Source organism: Heptranchias perlo, chromosome 18 (genome assembly GCF_035084215.1).
Source record: "Heptranchias perlo isolate sHepPer1 chromosome 18, sHepPer1.hap1, whole genome shotgun sequence".
Classification (NCBI taxonomy): Eukaryota; Metazoa; Chordata; class Chondrichthyes; order Hexanchiformes; family Hexanchidae; genus Heptranchias; species Heptranchias perlo.
In genome coordinates, this window is record NC_090342.1 from 41951004 (window position 1) to 41976119 (window position 25116).

Consider the following 25116-nt stretch of genomic DNA (forward strand, 5'->3'; position numbering starts at 1 on the left):
TAAACTTTTCTTTCTCTCTCTCTCTCTCCTCCTTTGAGACGGTCCTTTAAACCAAGCTTTTGGCCACTTGTCCTACTATCTTATGCTGCTCGGTGTTACATTTTGTCTGATAACGCTCCTGTGAAGCGCCTTGGGATGTTTTACTACATCAAAGGCTCTATATAAATTCAAGTTGTTATTGTTAGGGTCAAGTTGCTAATCCTCCGGGATTGTCTGGGAGTCTCCAGAAACAGAAGATTAATCTCCCAAACACTGCTGCTAGCAATTCGGCTAGCAAGTTGGGCTCAGACTCCGCATTCGCAGTTTGTGCCTGTACTTTCTTCGCCTGCGCACTAGTGGCCTCCTGGTTCTCGGAACTTCTCACACATCAGCTGCTGGTGTGAAACTGTGAGCAAAGGAACTCAACTACAGGGATTGCAACCTTTATAAGGGAAAATGCCATAACATTTGTAAACTATGGGCAGCTGTCATGTGACCAAATCTCCAGGAATACCTCCATCCAGAGTTGGCAACCCTACTCACATCTAAGGTACGAGAGGACAACCTCGCGGAACAGTACCTTTGGGAGAGGAATGAAGAAAATTTAACGTAAACGTACATACGAATTAAGAACAGGAGTAGGCCATTTGGCCCCTTGAGCCTGCTCTGCCATTTGATAAGATCATGGCTGATCTGATTGTGACCTCAACCCTACTTTCCCATTGTTGAAAGAAAAAAAAATTGGGGGAAAAAAGGGAGAAAATAAATTGGAGGGGGTGGAGTAGGGATGCCAACTCCGGGTTGGACATACTCCTGGAGGATTCATCACATGACCCTCCAACCACCCTGTCCCCACGCTTCCGCCATGGGTCGCCTGACACGTCCATCCTCATGGCGCACCATCTTTCCAAACCAAATGGAAAGCAAGCAGACTCTTCGTTACCCGACTGGGTGATTCTTGACTCTCAATCAAACAGCCGTCCCTGCCCCCAACCCTGCCATTTCCAATATTTTTATAACTAATAAGCGAAAAAGTTTTAAAAAAAAACACCATTTTGTTTTAAGACCCCTATGATTTTTCTCCTGGGTTGTTGGCAGCAGTGTCTTGGAGATTAATCTTCAATTCCTACAGACTCCAGATGTGGAGATGCCGGTGATGGACTGGGGTTGACAATTGTAAACAATTTTACAACACCAAGTTATAGTCCAGCAATTTTATTTTAAATTCACAAGCTTCCGAAAGCTTGTGAATTTAAAATAAAATTGCTGGACTATAACTTGGTGTTGTAAAATTGTTTACTCCAGACTCCAGGGCACTCCTGGAGGTGTTGGCAACCCCTGCTGGTGGTGGTGGTGGTGAATGGACGCCGTGCGGACCAGATGCGATAATCGGTTGCCATGATTGGATTGTCACGTCACAATGGCTGGGCGTTCCTGGTGCGCGCGAGCGCAGCCTCTGGCCGGGCGGGTTCAGTGTTACTTTGTGTCGATGAGTCGCGGAATTGGAGCCAGTGGGTTTGGTGCGTGGGTATGTTATTTATTTATTTATTTTGTTTTGCAGCATTTTACGTGAGTAGTTTTTTTGCAGCCTTAAAAAGTCTTTGGTTTGTTGTAACAAAGAGAACGGGCAGAATTGAGGTAAACTTGCAGTTCCTTTGGGTTTTTTTTGTGTGGGGGGGGGAAAAAAAGAACATTCTAATCGCTCTTCTCGGTGAGATTTTCAACAATTGGTTAACACGTTGCAGTTGCGGGAACGGAATTTGCCTGGTTCCCGTCCCCAGGAGGTGGTCTTGCCTTTTGCTTTCTTTAAACTCTTACGCTTTTTAGTGTTCTTAATTTTTAATCCAATGTGCACGGCACAAGCTGTTAATTTCCAATTTGATTTGAAAGCAGTATAAAAAGGGGAGAAATTTAGGTATTGCTGGGAGTACAGTAATCCGTAAGGTAGTGTGTACTTTATTAAAAGCGAGGTTGTTTGCATCAGATTAACATTTAACTGCACCAGAAAATATATATGAGTTTGTTGGAAAGTATACTTTAATTATCTGAAGTAACCGACGGTGGGAGTTTATTGGCTTGGGATGAATTTGAAGCGATAGTGTTCCAGGCGCACATCGTTTTTATAATGGGAGATGGGGGTTGGGGTGTGCAAATGATGGAAATTCCAAAATAAAAACAGAAAATGCTGGAATTACATAAGCAGGTCAGTCAGTACCTCCCTTGTATATGATTTTATCGAAATTGGTGCACTTGTTGGGTTTACGGTGTGATCTGTTATTTTGGGTTTCAACCATTTATACCTAGTGTTTATTGATATCATAGTTCTTTGAAAAAGCTAGTGGTGATAAGTTGGAAGATCGGTAGTTTTACAATGACAGGAGGACAGCACCATGTAACGCACAGTGTATTTATTCTACTGCTAAGGTGGTGTAACATTGTACGTCTCCGCCCCGCCTCAGCTCATCTGCTGAAATCCTTATCCATGCCTTTGTTATCTCTAGACTTGACTATTCCAATGCTCTCCCATCTTCCATCCTTCATAAGCTTGAGCTCATCCAAAACTCTGCTGCCCATATCCCAACTCTCCAAGTCCCGTTCACCCATCACCTGTGTGCTCGCTGACCTACGTTGGCTCCCGGTCCGGGCATGCCTTGATTTTAAAATTCTCATCCTTGTTTTCAAATCCTTCCATGGCATCGCCCCTCCCTATCTCTGTAACCTTCTCCAGCTCTACAACCCTCCAAGATCTTTATGCACCTCCAATTCTTGCCTGTTGCGCATCCCCGATTTTAATCGCTCTACCGTTAGTGGCTGTGCCTTCAGCTGCCTAGGTCCTAAGTTCTGTAATTCCCTCCCTAAACCCCTCTACCTCTCTCTCTCTCTCTCTCTCCTTTAATTGTAAACAATTTTACAACACCAAGTTATAGTCCAGCAATTTTATTTTAAATTCACAAGCTTTCGGAGGCTTCCTCCTTCGTCAGGTAAATATATATATCAAACATTTACCTGACGAAGGAGGAAGCCTCCGAAAGCTTGTGAATTTAAAATAAAATTGCTGGACTATAACTTGGTGTTGTAAAATTGTTTACAATTGTCAACCCCAGTCCATCACCGGCATCTCCACATCTCTCCTTTAAGACACTCCTTAAAACCTACCTCTGACACCTGACCTAATATCTCCTTTTGTGGCTCAGTGTCAAATATTGTTTGATAATCACTCCTGTGAAGCACCTTGGGACGTTTTTTACTACGTTAAAGGTGCTTTGTAAATGCAAGTTGTTGTTAACTGTGTTTAATGCAGACTTGTCTTTTTTAAAGTCAAAAAGTGTCATTGCTGTGAAATAGGTACATAGTGCGATCAATATGAGGACTAATTGCTGTAAGTAGGCATGTCCTGAGGTCAGTTACTGTGGCATTTAGCATACCAAATGAAGCGTTTTTGTCTGTAACCCATTAATAGTTTATTTTTGTCACCATACCAAGACTGAGAAAATAGTCCATTGTTTTGATGCACAATAGACCCAGAACAAACTTTGTATGCAAAGGGTACCAGAATGAGGGGCCAAGCCTTTAATTTCAAATATAAGCCTCCTGTGGCTTTTGTTTGAATATATTTTTGATTGGCAACTCTGTTTGAGTTTGAGATGCACATTTAAATTTCTGTTGTCCTGGTCAAATTGTCCAAAGTGTATATATTTCAGCCTGTTGTTCTGAGTTGTCCTTCTGAGGCCATTAGAGAGACTTATGGAAAGTGATTGGTAAACTGCCATTCAAGGATAATGTTGAAGGACCTTGTACCAGGTCCAGTTTGCACTGAAGTTTAACATAGCCGATACGATTATTACTTTCTGTCTTCCAAGGAGATAGTTACACCTGTGGCTATTGTAAGTCTACAGGGAGATAGTTACATCTGTAACCACTGTAAAGCTTTTGTTCACTTGTTGATTAATTTGTTAAAGGAAAATTGCATTTGACTAACTTGCTTGCGTTTTTTGATGAAGTAACAGAGAAGGTTGATGAGGGTAGTGCAGATGATGTCTATATGGACTTTCAAAAGGCATTTTATAAAAGTCACATAATAGACTTGTTAGCAAAATTAAAGCCCATCCAGCTTGGATACAAAATTGGCTAGGGGGCAGAGTGGTGGTGAACGGTTGTTTTTCCAGACTGGAGGGAAGTATATCGTGGTGTTCCCCAGGGTCAGCATTAGGACCACTGCTCTTTTTGATATATATTAATGACCTGGACTTGGATATAGAGGGTATAATTTCAAAGTTTGCCGATGACACAAAACTTGGAAATGTAGTAAACAACGTGGATGATAGTAACAGACTTCAGGAGGACATACAGACTGGTGAAATGGGCAGACACATGGCAGATGAAATTTAATGAAGCGATGTGTGAAGTGATGTATTTTGGTAGGAAGAATGAGGAGAGGCAACATAAATTAAATGGTACAATTTTAAAGAGGGTGCAGGAACAGAGACCTGGGGGTGCACCTTAACACATCTTTGAAGGTGGCAGGATAAGTTGAGAAGGCTGTTTTTTAAAAAAAAAACATGAGATCCTGGGCTTTGTTAATAGATGTAAGGAATCTTACAACACCAGGTTATAGTCCAACAAATTTATTTTAAAATCACAAGCTTTCGGAGATTATCCCCTTCGTCAGGTGAATGAGTGAAAGGTTCTCAAATCGCATATCTTATATTAGGCTGGGACAGCATCATACCAATCAAAAGGTGTCGTTGTTCAAACAGGCTAGTCACGGAGAACAGTACGTCCCAGTACACTGAATATACGTTGTCAATTACACAGACAGAGAGAAAGAGACCCAAATGGCAGAGAGAGAGAGAGAGAGAGAGAGAGAATATTAAAAACCGATAACTTTTTTTTCCCCTGAGGACGGCCTCAACCGGGATCTTGGGTTCATGTCACGCTACATGTAACACCAGCAAAAGGGGAAAAAAAAGTTATTGGTTTTTAATTGTCTGTCTGTGTCTATCTATCGATGTATGTATGTATATTCTGTGTACTGGGACGTACTGTTCGCCGTGACTGGCCTGATGGCACAACAACACCGTTTGATCGGTGTGATGCTGTCCCAGCCTAATATAAGCTATGCGATTTGAGACCCTTGCACTCATTCACCTGACGAAGGGGATAATCTCCGAAAGCTGGTGATGTTAAAATACATTTGTTGGACGATAACCTGGTGTACAATTCCTTACATTTGTCCACCCCAGACCATCACCGGCATCTCCACATCAAATCTTTATAAGACACTGGTTAGGCCTCAGCTGGAGCATTGTGTTCAATTCTGGCACCCCACTTTGGGAAAGACGTCAAGGCCTCGAGAGGGTGCAGAAGATATTTACTAGACTGGTACTGGGAATGAGGGACTTCAGTTATGTGGAGAGACTGGAGAAGCTGGGGTTTTTCTCCTTAAAACAGAGAATGTTAAGGGGAGATTTGATAGAGGTGTTCAAAATCATGAATGGTTTTGATAGAGTAAATAAGGAGAAACTGTTTGCAGTAACTAGAGGGGACAGATTTAAGGTAATCGGCAAAAAAGAGCCAGAGGCGCTATGAGGTATGTAATGATCTGGAACAGACTGCCTGAGGGGATGGTGGAAGCAGATTCAATGGTAACTTTCAAAAGGGAATTGAATAAATACTTGAAAGGAAAAAAATGATAGGGCTACGGGGGAAAGAGCGGGGAAATGGGACTAATTGTATAGCTCTTTCAAAGAGCTGACACGGTCACGATGGGTTGAATGGCCTCCTCCTGTGCTGTACCAAAAAAAACAAACAAACTCTGGCAGTTTATACACTAAACCATGGTCTGGTGGAGTTTTATTCTACCTCTTTCCAAAGTCTAAGATGATGTGAAGGTGCATGCTGTAACCAGTAGTTTGAAATACAGTAATGTCGGTTGTCTGTTCGACTCCTGGGCTCACAACAAATTGCCTATATGTTGGGCAGGTTTGTGGTTGGCTTGCTGATGCCGAACCCAAGAAAAATAGTGGAATTAAACCCCCAAAACTAGTTGTGTTCTTTTTTAAGACCTAGAAGGTGAAATTACTATAGATTCTTGAATTGGCTGCTGGGGTCAGGCTGCAGATCAAAACCCTGCTTTGATTGATAGACTAGTTAAGAATTTGGGAGATGTAGTGAAGAAGGAGAACTGAATCACACAGCATTTCAAGATTGTTTTGCATCTGTGTGAAAGAGAGCCAAGGAGCTAGAAGGTGTAAGTTGTCTTAATTATAAAATCATTTAAAAAGTTTATACTTTCCAACATTTACACCTACCTTGGAGTTGCTTAATTGTTAATTTTTTGAGAAAGTGGAAGATCAGGACTGGAAGTCAGATATGTAGGAGGGTCCCTGACAGTTTAGAGGAGGGTTCTGTGAACACTGAAGTAGGTTTACAGACCACTGGGGGAGGGGTCATGGGACCTGGTTGCATTGTGGAGGAAGGTCATGGGGTTTGGGGGCATTAGGGATTTATGAGCATTGGGAGGGAGTCCAGGGATTTGCAAATGATGGAGGAAGTTCTGGGCTCCAGCAGGACTGGTGTGTAGGATTGGGAGCATTGCAGAGCCAGAGTCTGTCGATATTAGGGGGGGCTTCAGCTGTATTTTGGAATTCCCTCACTAAAGCTTTCTGCCTTTCCCTCCTTGTTTAAGACCCTTAAAACCCATCGCTTTTGCCCAAGCTTGTAGTTTTAAAAAATTATTCGTTCATGGGATGTGGGCGTCGCTGGCGAGGCCAGCATTTATTGCCCATCTCTAATTGCCCTTGAGAGGGTGGTGGTGAGCCGCCGCCTTGAACTGCTGCAGTCCGTGTGGTGAAGGTTCTCCCACAGTCACCCCTTCTATCTTCTTTGGTTCTGCATTCATGTTTGTTTGCTTGCACTTCTGTGAAGTGCCGTGGGACATTCTTCTACATTAAAGGCGCTAGATAAATGCAGGCTGTTGTAGTAGTCTTTGTGTGGGATTGGCCCCAGAAGAATGGAATCTGAACTGCTCTTGTCGCCATTTAAACTAGGATGTACCACACTCCAACCTGTCAGCCTGCAGTAAATGAATAAATGAGTGGTCGCAGCCCATTTTGCACCATTAGGTACTCTTATTGCTTTCCCTGTTGTCAGTTGGCTATTGCCTTAAAGCACTTAGTGCACTACAAGTAAGCTTGCTGACTAATAGTGTTCTGGAAATATGAACTTCCATAAACAAATGACCTCAAAGAATGCTCAAATTAATTTATGCAGCTTTCCAGTTTTTATATTTTTTTAAAAAACCTTGGGCCCCAAAAATGATTCTGAAGAGAATCTGAATTTTCACCCTTTTTGACTGAGAAAAAGAAATACATTCTTGATAAAATAATTTTTGTTTCGCTTTTTACATTACACAGTGATTACATTTCAAAAATACTTCATTAACTGTGAAGTACTTTGGGACATCCTTGTGCAAAGAAAGCAGTTCTTAATAGAAAAGGAGTAATTGTTAATATTTGAAATGAAGCTCTGGAAATTTTAATCTCCAGTTGTCTTGGAAAGCAAACTCAATGTTCATAGAATGAGGGGACGTGCCACTTTGAAGTCAAAAACTTAAAAATGCAAGCTGGGAAATTCAGCTAGCTGCACCTGATCAGAAAGCCCAGATGTGGTTGCAAACCCTCTCCAGCTGTACTGGGGATAAGTGTCTGGTTGAAGACCAAGCTTTTGAGCTAGACTGAGGACTTGAAGTAAAAGCTTTAAGGAAGGCATTAAAAGACCTAGATAATTCAATGGATAAATTTCATCATGGTATGGTGATTACATATGGTATCACATTTTAATTCTATGAATTTTTATTTGAAACCTTATTTTGGAAATTTCTGTTACTAAGGGGGGGAGGGAATCAGTTTTTTTTTCCCCAAAGAGTTTTGAGTGATTTGGTTCATCAACATTGACATAATGTTAATAGAGGATTTTTCACATTACAGAAGAATGTTATGAACAGGAAAAGCTGGTCCCTCATGTCTGTCCCATTCTGTCAATGTGCACATACTGACTCTCATCTGCCCTGCAGCCAGCTACACAATCTCCTGGGAGAGGTAAAAAACCTAGGCTAATATTGGGGGGGGGGGAAGTAAAACCCTTGGAAATTTCTCTCTGGCCTCCATAGGTGATTAGATAAGTTCCAGGAGACCACAGTGACTTGGAGACACATCCCCCAATACCCCGTTTACCATTTATACAAAGTTAGGGTCTCATCCAGCGAATCCAACTTGCTACACAGGGCGGCAACTTGCTTCACAGGTCAACAGCACTCTGAGAAGAAAAATCTCCTGACATCTAACTTAGTTCTACACTTATGTAACTTTTGCTCATGCCCCCGGTCCTCACTAACCTATCTCACTCAAATAGCTTATCCACCTGGACAGAATTTAATCCTTTCATTATTTTTAAGATTTAAATCAAATCTCATTGAAGTCTGCTTTTTTAGAGGAAGAGTCCCAGTGCTCTCAAAGCCTATTGTGGTAACTAGGGGTATCAATATAGTGGATCTCCTCTGATCCTTTTCTGTGGTCCCTATAATTTCTCATCATGCAAGGAGATTAAAACTGAACACTATTTTAGATAAGGCCTAACCAAGATCTTGTACAAGGACAGCATAGTATTTTTTTGTTTGTCCTGGCAATATATCTGAGCACACTATTTGCTTTTGTAATAGCCTTGAAGCACTGGTCGTGACCATTGAGATTCATGTACTATGACCCCACGGTCTCCTGCTCAACAGCCTTAAGCTTACAACCTTGCATGGCTACCTACATCCACCAACTAGTAACTTCCTCAAAACAATTCAGCCAGGTTGGTGAGACATGACCCTTTCCAGAAGCCATGTTGAGAGTCTCCAATAACTCCTTCTCTGTCAAGGTGGTCGTAATGTGTTGTGTTTTGACAGGATATTGTCATATATCCTTACCCTTAATACACGTTTGAGGACTAGGAAATACTGAGACATCTGGTTAATATCTTTTATTTATCAAACCAATGATGCCGATCATTATATGCAGTGCCCATGTGACTGGTACCAACAGTAACTCGTGTGCAATGGACTCGTCGAGTGTTGTAAGCATTTTGTCTTGACCACTCTTACTAGCCTAAGCGAGACTAGGTTGAAGTCTCTGAGGGGCTCCGGTATGTTGTATCTTTTTATAGGGTTAATTACGTCCTCCTAACGTGATGCTATTATGTCAACATGTCCTACCTACATTTAGTTAATATGCGAGTACGCTAACTTATTACGGCAAGTGACATTTCTTTCGTTTATCCCTTCAATGTGTCTATGCAGTGCCATCTATCCGTTCATTGTTCCCGTTGCATGGGAAAGCATGGCATGGCCTTCGCTTCCTTATCTGCTTTTGGTACATTGCCATTCTTTGTATTTCATACTGGTCTTGTGCCTAGTATATTTCTTGCCTGTTCCCACAAACTGTTAGTGAGCAATGTTTGTTACCAGGTTTAGACCTCATCTTGTGTGTGACCTCTTTAAACTAATTCTGCAGAGCAAGTAGTTTTATGTATGAGTGCTTTGTCTTATGAAATGCTTATTAGATCTATTAGGCTCTTTCTCCCTGACCTACCTATCTTAAAAAGTGTATTTCTAATGATCCTTTCTAGCAGCCTGCCTGTCACTGAAGTTAAGCTAATGGGCCTGTAATTCCCCAGTTCTGACTTCCTACCCTTTTTGAATATTGCACCACATAGACCTTGCTTCAGTCCATGGGAACAATCTCCTACTCTAATGATAAAAACAGAAAACACTCAGCAAGTCAGGCAGCATCTGTGGACAAAGAAACAGAGTTAACGTTTCAGGTCGATGACCTTTCGTCAGAACAGATCACTACCCCTGGTGAACTGTTAAATATAGAGAACGGGGCTCAGAGCACAGCTCCCCTTTCTTTGAGCATCCTCAGGTGAAGACCATCAGGACCAGCAGTCTGATCCATTTTGAGACCCCCTATTCAACCCTGTATTGATGTATGGTTTACCCATTGTAATTGTTGACATTAAAAAGTGTGGCCCCCTCCCCCTTTAGCCTGCTCACCCTTCAAATAATTTTGGAAAAATAACTGCGTATAAACTGCTAGAAACTAAAGAAAAATCTTTCATCCATTCAACTGCTGAATGGCACTGATGCATCCTCAGCGTATACTGAGAATGCTCAGACTGCAGAACCTGCTATCCATTAAGTGTCATAGCTCTGGGCAAAAGTATTAAGTCCAAGTCCGTGCTTTTGGGGAGAACTCTGGACTTGAGATTGTATTAAAAGACACACAAAAATTAATGGATACATTTAATCATATTGTTATTATAAAATTAATTTTTAAATTTTGTTTAAAACTTAAATTTAGGCCTCAGAAATTTCAGTTACTGAAATTTTTTTTCAGGAAGCAGTTTGAGTAATTTTGTGGGAAAAAGATAATGCAGCAGGTACTGTGACAGGCGAGTTGTAAAATTAACATTGACATACATCTTGAGAAAACACAGTAAACTGGTAAGTAATATGTACCGTTGGAGTTAGATATTTGGTATTTACCAGCGCTGAGTAGGTGGGTGGGGTTTTGCTGCACTGGGGGAGTGGTCCAGCTTTGGCAGAATAGGGGGGTGGCCCTGGGCTTTGGCAGAATTGGGGGGAGGCCCTGGACCTTGGCAGATCTGAATGCAGGTCCTAGAGTTTGGCTGCTTTAGCATAGTGGGTACTCGAACCATAGCAGTGAACCCTGTCAAGCTGATTTGTGAGGAACCTGGAAATGCAAAGCGCAGAAGTTTCTCACAGCCAGCCACTAAATGACCAAGAGCAGTGGCACCACAGGTATCGTAAAACTGTCTTCATGGTCAGCCTGGAAGCTAAAGGATGGCCACTTTGTTTGTGAAACCAGACAGGTGATTTCAGGGATGGTTGATTAAGGCAACATGAAAGCTGCATTATGGTTCAGGTCTGTGGCTTAAGTGTCATGCATGTCAAAGAAACATACAGAGCCAGGAAGTCCTTATCTTCATCAGAATGTATGTACATTTTCAAAATATCTTTTAAATTTTGCACATTTGGAAGGGACTTGCATGACCTAGTTAATGCTTTTTAACAGGACATTAACTTTTAATCAGGAAAATGGGTTTACTGGTAAATTTACGGTATAAAAGGAGAAATCAATTTATCCTAAGTCAGAAATTCAACAAAGATGAGTCTCATCTTCTGATTTATTCAGACCAAATATTGGAAGTTCTGAGTATATTTGGATACCCATGGGATGCATGGTACCATCTATTCATGTTACCTTATACAACACTGCTGTGGGACTGCAGAGGTTTGACAGTATGGTGGAGGTGGGGGAGCAATCCTTTGGTTTGGCATCACTGTAGAGCAGGAATATGGGATTTAGTATAACTGTATGGAGGAGGAACCGGAGTCCTGGCAGAAATTTGGGGGGTGGGGGCAGAGAAACATGGAGTTTGACTCATATATAGATTCCTGCAGTCTCTGTGATTGGAGGAATGGGCATGGTCCTGGTTTGTAACTTTCTAAGAGATGCCCAAAAATAATAAATTTGATATTTTGTGATTAGTTCCTGGAAGTGTATTTCTATGTATCTCTTTTCTGTCTGCATCACGCTCTCAGTCTCAGCTTAATATACTTTTTGAAAAATCTAACATAGATTTTGTTAGATTGAGAGCATGCTATTGTTTAGCTAGCCAAATGCTACTGATATATCCTAGGAAACTCTGTTTACTGTACATGCTCAGAATGCACTATCTGCCTTCAGCAAAGAGTAACAGCTGTAGGGGAAAAATAACATACAAGCCTAGACTTTTGAGATACACCAATGTCTTGAAGTAAGACAATTTGGTAAGTAAATTTAATCATATTTTGAAATGTCACAATTTAATTTTTTTTGTTTAGAACCTTATGAAAATTATTATAAATTTTCATTACTGAAAAAATTGGCAGAAGAATTTTTTTTGAAAACGCAATTTGAGTTATGCAATTGGTTCATCAAGAAACCATGACTGTGAAAGTTGACAGGAAAATTGAATGAAACAGAAGTAAGGTTTTGCACAGGTATGAGAAATGTGCACAGATATAAGATTTTACTTTCCCCTATCTCATCTTGTGTTGAGTCTGAAGATACATATTTTCATTTGTCATGCTGCACCATATGAGTAATGTATCATCAGGGCCACTGACTTAGTGATTTTAATAAGTCATTTTTTTAATTACATGACATTGTGTTTTGAGGATTTAGTTCCATGCTGGATCCATTTTGCTCTGAAAACTGTAAATCATTGGCCTTGATTACTTTCATTATACATTCCTCTACATATGTACTCCATTTTTATCGTTTGCCTTTTTTTAAAGTAAATATAAAGCAATATGGTATGCAAGATGTATTAAGTTGGTGGCGTGGAGAAGCTGCCCAGAATCTGTGGACTGTGGACTCGAGCTGGGAGGGAATTGGATGACAGGATGTTGACGCTAATAATTGAGCCTTATGGTTTCAGATAATCAACCTCACCACAACAAATTATTTTTTTAAAAAAACTACAAGGTTGCCTGGTTATCACGCACACAAGCCACTTCCTTGTTTTCTACGCATTTGCTACAGACATGAGCAAGGTCATTGGGTTATTATAATATTCATATCCAGACATTGTGGATTTACTTTTCTAACATTCCATCTTACAACAGCAAAATAACTTGTCAATTATCAGAAAAATACATCTAGTACAACATAATATAAAAATATATGTACACATCCATTGTATGGTTGTGTCGTCCCAGCTGGCTGCAGAGCTTGCGCTATGTCGGGGGTGGTGGCCATGTGGTTACACTGTTCCAGTGCAGGTGCCAATGTGTAGAAATTGGGGTGACTGTACGGCAACGTGGTTGTGTTACTGGGCTAGTAATCCAGAGAACTCCCACCATGGCAATTTGAGAATTTGATTTCCATTTTAAAAAAAAATGCTGTTACCAGCAAGAGTGACCATGAATCTGTCGGATTGTCGTAAAAACCCAACTGGCTCACTGGAAGGAAACCTGCCATTCTTACCTGGTCTGGCCTATATGTAACTCCAGTCTCACACCAACGTGGTTGACTCTTAACTGTCCTCTGAAGTGGCCGAGCAAGCCACTCAGTTGTATCAAACTGCTAGGAAAGAATAAAACTGGACCACCCGGCTGCAACCAAGGCATTTAATCAGGACATGACAAAAGCACATTCAGCCCAGTCAACCCTGCAAAGTCCTCCACACTAATAACTGGGGACTGGTGCCAAAGTAGAGGGAGCTGTCTCACAGACTAATCAAGCAGCAGCCTGACATAGTCATACTTACAGAATTATACCTGGCAGCCAATGTTCCAGACTCCTCATTACTATCTCTGGGTATGGCAGGACAGATGCTCCAGAGGTGGGGGCACGGTGGGTGAGAGTAGCTTTGGGAGTTCTCAACGTTGGACCCCATGAAGTCAAAAGCTTCAGTTCAAACATTGGAATGAAAACCTCCTGCTGATTACCACCTACTGCCCTCCCTCAGCTGATGAATCTGTATTCTTCCATGTTGAACACCACTTGGAGGAAGCACTGAGGGTAACAAGAGCACCAAATGTACTCTTTGGGGGTTTCAATGTCCATCACCATATTAGCGTGGTAGTACCACCACTGACTGAGTTGGCCGAGTCTTGAAGGACATAGCTGCCAGATGGGCGTGCAGCAGATGCTGGAGAGAACCAACATGAGGGAATAACTTACTTGACCTTGTCCTCACTAATCTACCTGTTGCAGATGCATCTGTCCATGAGAGCACTGGTAGGAGTGACCACTGCACAGTCCTTGTGGAGACCAAGCCATGTCACTGAGGACACCCTCCATCGTGTGGCACTACCACTGCGCAATGTGTGACAGATTAAGAACAGGTCTAGCAGCTCAGAACTGGGCATCCATGAGGCGCTTTGGGCCGTCAGCAGCAGCAGAATTGTATTCCATCACAATCTGTAAGCTCTGGGCCTGGCATGTCCCTCATTCCTCCATCACCATCAAGTGAGATGACCAACCCTGGTTCAATGAGGAGTGTAGAAGAGCATCCCAGGAGCAGCACCAGGCATACTTGAAAGTGTGGTGCCAACCTGGTGAAGCTACAACACAGGACTACATGCATGGTAAACAGTGGAAGCAGCATGTTATACACAGAGCTAAGTGATCCCACAACCAACAGAACAGGTCAAAACTCTGCAGTCCTGCCACATTCAGTGATGGTGGACAATTAAGTAACTAAGAATTAAGCTCCATGAACATTCCATTCCTCAGAAGAAAAGAAGCTCAAAGTTACGCTATTTACACAGCCATACAGTAGCCAATTTAAAGTGACTACAGTAGACCCCAGACAAAATGCCCATAAAGAAATATTAACAATTGAGAAGCCCAGAAATCATCTTCAGATCACCAACAGCAAATTCCAACTGGGAGCAGGAGAGAAGCTGAGTTAAGGAGGATGAAGATTCCCCCTGTGCTTTTTTAAAAAAAAACTTAGTTACTCTTGGCTCCAGGTATATATTGATGGAATTTCCTAGTCCAATACTGCTATACTTTGATTTTATATGTTACCAAGCATATGGTAGTGGTGTAAACATTTAATTTTTTGTTTTGGAACTAATGAGTCTCTAGTTACTGTTTTGCAATTGCGTGAAAGGGTTTGGGGGGGTGGGGGTTGAACTGTAAGTAGATGAGATTTTAGTAACTGGACAAGTATAATGTACTGTTGTACCTGCCTAAGATGGAGGTCAGTTAACTTTTGCAATGAACTTTTGAACTGAAACTGACCCCTGTGGCAATGGTCACTTTAATTGGGTTGCTTGAATTAGCTGATCAACTTATTAAGATTTTTCCTGAGTGATGTAGGAACCAGGATGTATCTGTGTATACTAATTGACTACTTTAGATTGGAACCGATGTACTAAAATACAGAAGTAAAAAGAAACTTTAGGCTGCAGATTCAGATGGTTGAACAACAATTAACTGCAGGAAGAAAGTACTGTGTGATAAGATAACAAGAATAAGGAATTGTACTGATTGCATTAGCTCAACTGTAGAAATTCAGCTCATTAACTGTTAACAGATGAGGTATATGTTCACATTAATCTCTCTATCTCTATATCTAACAGAATATAATCTTAGTGATATTAGATGCAAACCCTTACTATTCTATAAACAAAAATAGGTTAATTTAATTGGGACTGTGTAGCATTGAAGGGGAACACAGAAACTAACATTTCAAATCTTAATAAAGATGAAACTTAATGGATATGTGCGATTTGCATCCTTTGTCCACTTGTATTGTGAAAAATACTCAGGTACTAGTATAGGTCTTGGGTTGCGTGTGGAAAGAGTATTTGCGTATGTTGTAGTGAGATAAAGTATGATTATAGGTCCGACACTGGTGAAGGGGAGTGGTGGAGGAGCAATTTGAGTCGACTAATGAATTAAGAGGACCACTTGAGCATATCACACAATGCTGAAGTATTTTGGCTTTAGTGCTATTCTGCTAAAGTGAAATGGTACATAGCTCATGTCCTTTTGGCATCTGATTGGCTCAAATGTCTTTTATAAAACAGCAACAAATCACAGCTGAACACAAGGTGTTAGGAACTTGCTGATTAACAAATGGCAAGTAGAAATGAAAATTACCAATCCAGAGGTACCAAGGAGATGTGAAAAATACCAATTGAGAATCAGCAGTGGGTGAACTGCTGGCAATAAAGCAAAATGGAAAGGGGAGCTAAAGCAATTACTCAAATACTTTTTGAAAATCCTATTGTTTTGTCATTGCCCAGAGAACATAGTAGTAAAAATAACCTATATATAAAAAAAATTACATAATTTAATGATTTTGTTTTGTATTACCAATACAGTTCCTTTTGTTTCCTCAATATCATTTCCCTCTGGACTTCTGTTATTTGATGCACCTGGGTCTTGTTCATGTTCCATCAGCTACCCTTAATGAAGACACTCAGCCAGGCAGTTGACTACAAGTTCCAAGCCTGTCACTATAAGTGAGCATCCTGAGCAGAACTCTCCAAATGCAGCTGGAGTACCTTATTTTTGAGTCTAAAGAGCACCATGTTTTGGAGCTGGAGAGGAGGGGGGTGAATGGAAAAACATATCAGGATTTTTTTTAAATCACAGACAACTAAAGTGGCCATTTACAGTGTATGCTAACGCTTGCTATTTGCTAACCCGTCAATGCACTACTGAAGGAGTTCTGCGTTTTTGGAGGTGCCACCTTTTAGAGTGAGATGTTAAAACTATGGCGGAGGCTGCGTGTGGGCCTTGGACAAAATGCAGTTAATGAGTTGTCACAAACTAGTTTGGTTAACGAGATCCCATGGTAACGTTTGGTTAATTGGTTACCAAAAATGAGTTCTGTTGAGTTGATCATAAGATCTACCATGTATATGAAGTAGTGTAGGGAGTTCTCCTGGTGTTCTGGCCGTCGTTCCTTGCCCACACCCAAAGAAATCCTGACTCTCATTCATTCGTGTGTAATTGGCTGTTGTGTTTGACGTAACTTTTGACATGCAAGTACTGTTATTAATTGGCTGTGAGGTACTTTTTTGGGATGTTCTGAGGATGTGTAAATGCACAATATAAGTCTAATCCTGAGCAAACTTCAAATCCCACATCCAATCGATCACTGAAGCAGCCAGTTCCCTCTTTATGATATCATTTTCCTACATCACTACCTCAATCCCACCGCAGCCAAAATCCTCATCCATGTCAGTGATACTTTTTGACTTAATTTCTCTAACTTAGCCTAAGTTCCACCATACGTATGCTTGACTCATCTAGAACTATGCAAGTTTGTTCAGTCTTTCACACTTTTTTATTGCCAAGTCAGTTTTTAATCCTGCCAGCTAATTTGCTGTTTGATTTCAGTCACATTCATCATCTCTAGAGTTTTAACAAATGGCTTCTGAAAACTATTGGTATATTAATGGTAATTTGCTGTCCAGCATCTGGCGGTGCATCACTCTCTGGGAGCACATAGCCGAAACCTGAGCATGCACTGCGCACAATTTTACAGCCATTAATTTAGCTACTGTTATGTAAAAATGTTGGTCTGAAGGTGAACCATGTGCTTTTGATTTGTCCGTCATCTTTGCTTCTGGTATTCCCTTCACTGCAACCTCGCACCTGCCCCCTTTTGCAGAAAAAGAAAAATTGCTAAAGTCTTCCGATTACATTTTTTTTGGGGGAGTCATGTGGGTATATTTTCAAACTCTTGATAATTTCATCTGTCTTTCTTTGCAGAATTCCTGTACTCAGTTGGCGTAGGGACTACTCGTATATTTGGGTTGAGTTTTGCACCAAGGACTTGAAATAGCTTCTGGCTGATTATGACTCAAATGTGAGAAGATATGAATCCTCTTGCCCAGGACCGCAATGATGAAAGAGTAACTTATGATTGCTCAAGGGGACCGCCACCACCATATCCAACATCTAAGTCAAATCTTGATGATTCCACATGTGCTGCAAATAGAACATTTGTACATCCAGGGCATTCATACTCTCAGCACAACATCAGTAGTAAACCTGTTGAGAATGCGTTGCAAGCCTTCAGCCAAATGATTGGAACAGTTCAGCCAATGGCGCAGGCACAGGTGTACAAGTCTCAACAAGTTCTTTCCAGTATTAAAGCCAACTCTCAAGCACAAAACACTTTAGTCTATGAAGCTGTTTCACAGCCAACATGCCATACCAATGCTGCTCCAGGGAGGAGGCAAGCTACAATACATACCAAAGACCCTATAGTAACCAATAAAGGAGTCCAACAGCTTGCTCTAAATGGACTTGTATGGATGACTACCACTGGCCAAACAGTTCAGACTGCTAATAATGTACACAATATTCATTCTGCTAGGATGATGCAAGCTTTTAATCCAGTGGTAGCTTATCAGAATCAAAATGTAGGCCATTCTTCTAAAACGCTAATTTCAGTAACCTCTGCGAATGAAAGTGTACCTCAAATTTCAATGAGTCAAGGACATGTAAATGTTTCTGAATCCGAAGGAAATCGTAGCTCAGCACCAATGAGTGTAATAGCAAATGATTATGTGAAATGTAATGACCAGATACAAATTCAAGCTGCTTATGGAAAGGTGGGTGTAGATCAAGATCAGTACAAAGCACCTTCAAATGCAGCTAGCAACACATCTGCCCAGCTTTGCCAAAGAAACTGGCCAGCCCTTACAAATTGTGTATCTCGACCTGCCCTCACCTATGGAACACAAACTAGAGTTGACTCTTCGGGTATTTTGCAAGCTTCTGAACGGACAGGATCATTGGCTTGGTTGAGTTCCCAGCAAAACGGACAGCACAATACTACTAATTCTTGGTTTTCACCAACAAATTCAAGTGGGCAAAAGAGAATGGTGCTTGCACGAGTTACTCCAATGTCTCATGACTGGAGAAATTTGCAGCAAAACCCACAAACTTTTCCATCTGCAGACATATATAAACTGAAGAGCTTGCATGTTGAAAACACCCAGTTACATCATAAGGGAGGAAGTGGCCAACAGACTAGAATATCAGAAGAGGCCAGTTCAACTTTGGAAAAGTCAGTCGAAAAGAAGAATAATGCAACTATATCATCCACTGCAGGAATAAACACGCAGAGAAACATTCCCATTGCACCAGTTGGGCTTCCTGTCACATTTAAGCCAAGTTTATACAGGCAACAAAATGTACACAATATTCACTTCTTTTATACACCAACTATCAATGAACGTAGTCTTAGACCTTCTCCGATAGCGCCTTCAGATTTAAATGCCCAACACAATGTAACTGCCCCAGAAAATCACATTTCAACTATTAAAGCAAGTTCACAGACTACAGTTTCTGTGGCCTCCCAGTTAGCCCCTTCGTCTGTTGGATATTGTAACTTTGGGGTTTCAGCAATAAGCAGTTCAAATTCGATCACCCAACAGACTGTGACTACATCTGCAGTTGGAGTGGGGTCTTTGTATAACAGTGGTGAACATCAGAGTACTCTGCCACCTTCAGATCTTCCGCATTCTATGAATGTGCTGTACTCAACAATCAGTCTAGCACCTAAAGATGTAGGTAAACAAACAATTCAGTTTATTCCTTCAGGTTCCAATCCTCCATCTGCAAGACTCAGCAATGACAGTTCTGTACCCTCCCCTATTCATCTTTCATCCAGAGGAGGCTATGGGAAGCCGGGTACTGCAGGCTTTGTACTTGTTATCCCACCTGCAGTGGTTGTGCATAATTGCCAGAATATGGAAGGTCCTTCTGTTTATAGCCCCTCTACAATGTCGACTCATGAAAAGAATATGCCAGTAAAGCTAACTGAAGACCAAGGTGAAACCTCTGATTCAGTTATGCAAGTGACTGCTTCAGTATCTGAGAAATCTAAAAACACATCGTTATCAGTTGCTAATCCATCAAGCTCAACTCGGCAGCAATGTGAAGAAATGTTAGGTATCAGTGCACCACCTGTAAGAGGATTTAGTGAGCAGCAGACACATTGTGTGAATCCACCACTGGTACCCAATGAGAAGTCTCCAACTGGACTGTTGTCTTCCTCCGCTGAGTTAAATGGAAAAAAGAGGAACCTAATTTTGGATACAGGAACATTGTCTAAAGATTCCAGTAGCCAACATGATCTGATGTCTTGTGATGGTCAAGAAAACTTGACCATGATTGAGAGTCCGCCTCAAAAAAGGTTTCTGGCTTCTGACGTGGAAGATACTTCAAGAGATGCAAATGGTTGTAAAAACGCACTTCCATGTGTCAATAAGAAAGCAATGAACTCTCCCGAATGCGCCACTGCAGGATTGGACATTGCTCCATGTCCCTCTTCCTTGAGAAGCAACTGTTTCCACACAGCCAGTAATAAAGGGTTGGAAGAGCTGATAACACGCAGCGAAAGCCCAGCTAAAAATGAGGCTACAATTGCTGATCAAAGTGTTGCAAGAGACGGTGCAGTTGAGCCGGAGATCTACATCACTGGCGTTTTTTCACTTGGAGACAGTACTGAATTGTGGGGACCTGCTCGACAGAGCTCGCCTTGTTCTTTGGTTGATCTAACTAGCACCTCTACAGAGGAGGTGAACAGTTCATCTGCAGCAAAAGGATCAATAGCTGGAGAATCCAGTTTGAAAGACAAAGTAAGTCACGTAGAAGATTGTAACACGCTTGTCATCCAGGACATTGTACAAACGGTGTGTGTATCTCCATCTAATTTAGAAAGCAGACAATGCTCCTCAAGAACTGAATCCCCTAAATTGGTACATGCACGATCAGTATTGGAAAGCTCACTTGAAAAAAACATTGACCAGCTGCCGTGTGAATCTGATAAACGCCCAGCTGACATTTTAATAGATCTAACTGGAGACAAAGATGATTTTACTGAACCTCCGCAGACTGATTCTGTATTGCCATCTGATTTCAAAGAGCAGGAAGAAAATCTGGTTTCTGATAGAAGTGTTGTGCCCGTTGAAATTAATGGCCCATCTCCTTTAAAGTCTTCAGAAAAGGAAACTCAGGATCTTGATGGTCTGTTGCACTCAGTTGACACAGCAATTGAATCTTTGCTAAATTTCTGGAATCCTTATCCTCCCACATTTGCACTTGGCAACACTGGAAAGTTGACTTGCAAGCACTATAATCTACAAGGAGAAACTTGTGAGTGTAAACTGCCAAACATTGCTAAAAACACTGCGCTGAGTTCTTTTGAAGAAGTACGTGTGCCAGATGAAAGTGATAAAGCTAGCCTGCTTGAAGATTCAGATTGTAACTCGTCTGATAACATAAAGGTACTTGGACACACTGAAATTCTGAATCTACTTGATGAGATATCAAAGTCGATGCCAAGTGAGAGGCTGCCCACAGAAGGTGCAGGGTCTGAAGCATTCAATCGCTCGGTTGTGAGGTTGAGTGAGAAAACGCAAAATAAAGCTTCACAGACTACCAGCAATGATGGATTCAAGGATAGCAGTTTTAAGGAAATGGAGATAAAGCCATCAGGTGGACATGGAGATCATCAAAATCCTGCACCACCACGATCTCACTGCAATAAGAGCAGCACTGTTAAGAAGGGAAGGCAACAGGAAAAGAAAGAGTATTGTTGTATTAATGCCTGGCTGGTTGCTTCTGGTGTGCTTGGCATATACTGCCATTGTAAATTATCACAGGGCAATAAAGCTGAAAACCAGGCAGATTTGCCAAATGCAGTACATGAGACCCAAAATAGCAATGAGACTAGTAATCCAAATTGTATTCCAAATCAGATGGAAATAGAGACCATTTTAGACAGTGTGCCAATTGCTACTGATGGGAAGCACGTCTTGGAAGTATCTGAAAACTGGAATCTTATGCCTGGGAGCTGTTCCAATATTGTCCCTGACTGTAATCAGGAAAAAGTAATGGAAGAAGTGCATGTTGTTGTTGAAGCAATACAGCAGTCTAGTGAAGGCAGTACTGGAGTAGTAAAAGAAAATGAGATGGAAGGCCCATGTAAGCCAGACAATGCAAACTTAAATCAACTTAATATGTCTGAAGAATTGAAATCGGATAAATTAACTTGCAAAGTTACTCTTGAGAGACAATTTGATCAAAAGAAAACCAAGGAAAATTCTCAAGATGTAGTTGAAATTGAACCAGATAAAGAAACTTACACCGTTGTTCTGGAGAAGGAACTTAATGAAGATAAAACGAAGAATGTGAGCAGAGATCCTTCTCAGAATGTGATAAATGAGGAGGCCAGTGACCAAACTGATTCGCAGAAGGTTAAACGGCATCTTGGAGTTAAACTGGGATTTAAGGGTATGAGAAACTGACTACTCTTCAGTTTAATACAATAATGACTTGGGACTATTAGTTGATAAAGTTGCAATGACTGTATATCACTAGTTATTCTTAGATATTCTACATAGTTGGTATTCAAACATATGTCTTTCATAACACAGATTGCTGACAGCTTTCTCACCTTCTTTCCCCGCACCTCATCAAAAACCATTTTTGGATACTGCACTTTTTTTATTAAGACATATGTAGGAGTGATTTCACGCCTAATCTCATGTCTGACCTAATGTACCACCTGACTTTGTTTGTTTCTTCCTCTTGCATTTAACAGCATCTAATCCCTTAAGAAAACTTTCCTTGTAATTCTCTTAACATGTCTTAATTTCAAACATGAAAAGATTGAAAAAAAATGATACTTTTTTTTATTCCTGAACGCATTGCAGAATGGAGAGATGTAAGTTTGGACCCCACTTGACTAAATTCCCAATAACAGCTGTGCTGTGTGGCGATATGCTGAGCAGAGGCTAAGCATTTCCTTGCTAGAGCAAGGCAAAAACAGATGAGATATCTGTTTGCAGCCCAGGAGCACTGGTCTCATGGCTGCAGGAGGTGGGTTGGAAGTGAAGGAGAAAGCAGCTGGGTAAAGTGTACTTGTCCTTAGTTTCCTTCTATAGTAAATATAAATAAAAATGGTCTGACAACTAGGTATTAGTTTATTTTAGGGAAGGAGGTGGCAAGTTGGAAATGCTGAGGGAGGGAGTTCCAAAAGGTGGGAGCACAATAGTTGAAGGAGCAGCTACCAATGATGGAATGGATGTAGGGAAGCAACGAACAAGAAGTAGATCGGTGTTGGAAGACCAGAGGGTGTATATAAGGCTAGAGGAATTTGTCAGAGATAGGGCGAGGTCATGGAGGGATTTGAAGGTGTGGACCAGAATAAACGTTGATTCTCTGAGATGCAAGAAGCAAGTAGAGCTTGGTGAGGACAAGCGTGATGGGAATGCTGGCCAGGACAATGGGCTGGGGCATTCTGAAAGACTAGTCGTTTGTGAATGGTAGAAGCGGGAAGGAAGGTAAAGAGAATGTTGGAAAAGTCCAGCTATGAGGTGATTAAAGAAAGCAGTGGAGGTAGGGGCAGAAGCAGGTGATTTTGCAATGTTGAAAGAAAGCAGTTTTGGTGACCTATCAGATGTGGGAGAGGAAGCTAAATCAGCTTTCAAATTATATGGGTGCCCCATCTGGTCTTTTCTAGGGGCACCAACTTGCATTGTAATAGAAGTTGAAGGTTTGACTGATTCAGCTACAGCACCAAACAGCTTCCAGAGGACCTGTATACCAACCCCAAAATTGTTGAAGAAATACAAACATATGAAATTGAAGGGCAGGAAAAGACCAGCTGGTCCATCAAGCCTACCCCACACCATGATGGCCGGAGCATCATGACTGAACACTTCTTCCCTCCTGCCCACCCCTGCAGCCATGTAATCTGGAAGAGGCAAAAAAAAGTTTCTTCTACGTGAAGTTAAAAATTAAAAGCAAAAAAACGTAATATTTCAAACCTGACAGTGATTCATTGATTTTTGTTTTTAGTAATGAAAAGGAAACCTGACTGTTCTAATTGCCGGAGTCCACAGAAAAAAAGGAAGTGTGATATTCAGGGTGAGGATTTTGTAGTCTCTATCTTCTTTTCCTATTTTTAAAATTTAATTTATTGAGAATGCAAAAGTAAGTTTATTAAATGTAGTGAAACAAAAAGGATGTTCCAGTGGAAAGTTTGACCAATTGTAAATGAGTTCAGTAGAGTCAATGCTGTGGTTCTTCCCTGCTGATTTGTGTTTATCTGGCTTTAAGTTTCATTTGCTTCATTTGTTTTTCTTGCTGCTAACATAACATAAACTGTTACTACTGAAAACGGCCACTTAAGATGCAATTTTCAAGTTTGATTCCAAAAGCATCAGATCTGCACTGCATCATTTTGAGAACAAACTGACTTATCTTGAAACATCTACAGCTGCTTGCCACCATTTGCCCAGCCTAGAATCTTGTGGGAAGAACTTGGATTAGCATGAGAAAAATAAAACCTGTATAATTGATAACGTGGATACCCTTGTCAGTACTTATTTTAGAGATCACTTGTGATGGTCCCAGTATGAATTTCTAGAGTTCCACGCCAGAGCTCTGATTTCACATTGATTTGATTCACTGTTCTTCACATTGCCACAGTTGACAATCAGTCAGTATTTTCTGTGACCTCTGATTCTTCCGTGGTGACCTTTTAAGGCACGCCCGAGATCAGGAGCTCACCATGGAGTGAAGCCGCATCTTGTATGTCAGGCCGTTGCTTGTTCTATTAAATCCTCTGGGAGATCAGTACATGGGTTACAACGCACTGGGGGTTGTTCAGAAATAGAGGGTGGGGGTTGGGGAGGGGAATTGAAACCTTTTTTTCTCCCTCATTTACCTCCGGGATCAGTCATTCGGCCATGGCTGGCTCTCCTGCCAGTCACCACTAAAGTCAACCGTGCTGGGATGTTTTGAAAATGCAAGGCTCTGTCAATGCACTGGCCTTTCATAAGGCTTGCTGTTATACAGTTTGTTTACGTTGACTTGATCATGGCTCCCAGTTTGTTTCATTCTGCATTTTGTGCTATATTACAGGACTTGCTACAATTTGCATTTTATTTAAACAACTGCTTGGCTTTCAATAACTGTATTATGAAAATGATGTGTAGTTGAAAATAATTGAATCAGTCTATTGTCTCTTAGCTCATTGTAGTATAGTTTTTTTTGAATGCAGGAAATGTAAGTTCTATTATACATTTTTGTATCAGTCTATAAAAATGTGTTTGAAGGTGTCAATTCATGGTAAGGAGGAGTAATGTGAATGAATACTCATTGCAATGTTGGGGAAGAATCAAACAGAAGGCAATTACTTATGGTACCAAACTAGGATGGGTAATGGAATGGAAGGAGGCAGCTCAGAAATTACAGGAGTTGGACAAAATATGCATGAGGGCAAAACAGCCGCAACTGAAATTTAATGCTGACAAGTTAGAAGTGCCGCTTGTAGGAAGGAGAAAATGGGTGACCAGCGTACAATATAGATGGTATTGAAATGGATAAAGAAGCTGAAAGAGAATTGGGAGCCACCGTAGATTCGATACTCAAAACATGTCCAACCAATTCAGAGCAGCAATCAACAAAGCAAATAGAATGCTGAATGTCTTAGCCAGAATAATAGATTAGAAGTCAGAGGACATTGTGATCA

General features: G+C 41.1%; 1 protein-coding gene across 2 annotated transcripts in view; it reads left to right on the forward strand.

Moving 5' to 3' along the window:
• The first annotated feature begins 1442 nt into the window (after nt 1-1442).
• The window catches only part of LOC137334808 (uncharacterized), a 44457-nt gene continuing 20783 nt past the window's right edge, over nt 1443-25116 (forward strand). Inside the window, exons 1-3 of one of the 2 annotated variants that reach the window (XR_010966250.1) lie at nt 1443-1507; nt 17331-21869; nt 23439-23507. Coding sequence is in view for 1 of the 2 variants with exons in the window: in XM_067999797.1 (XP_067855898.1) it covers nt 17438-21869; nt 23439-23507 (4501 nt within the window). In the remaining variant the exon portion in view is untranslated. The remainder of the gene's footprint in view (nt 1508-17330; nt 21870-23438; nt 23508-25116) is intronic. The other variant, XM_067999797.1, reaches the window with a different exon arrangement.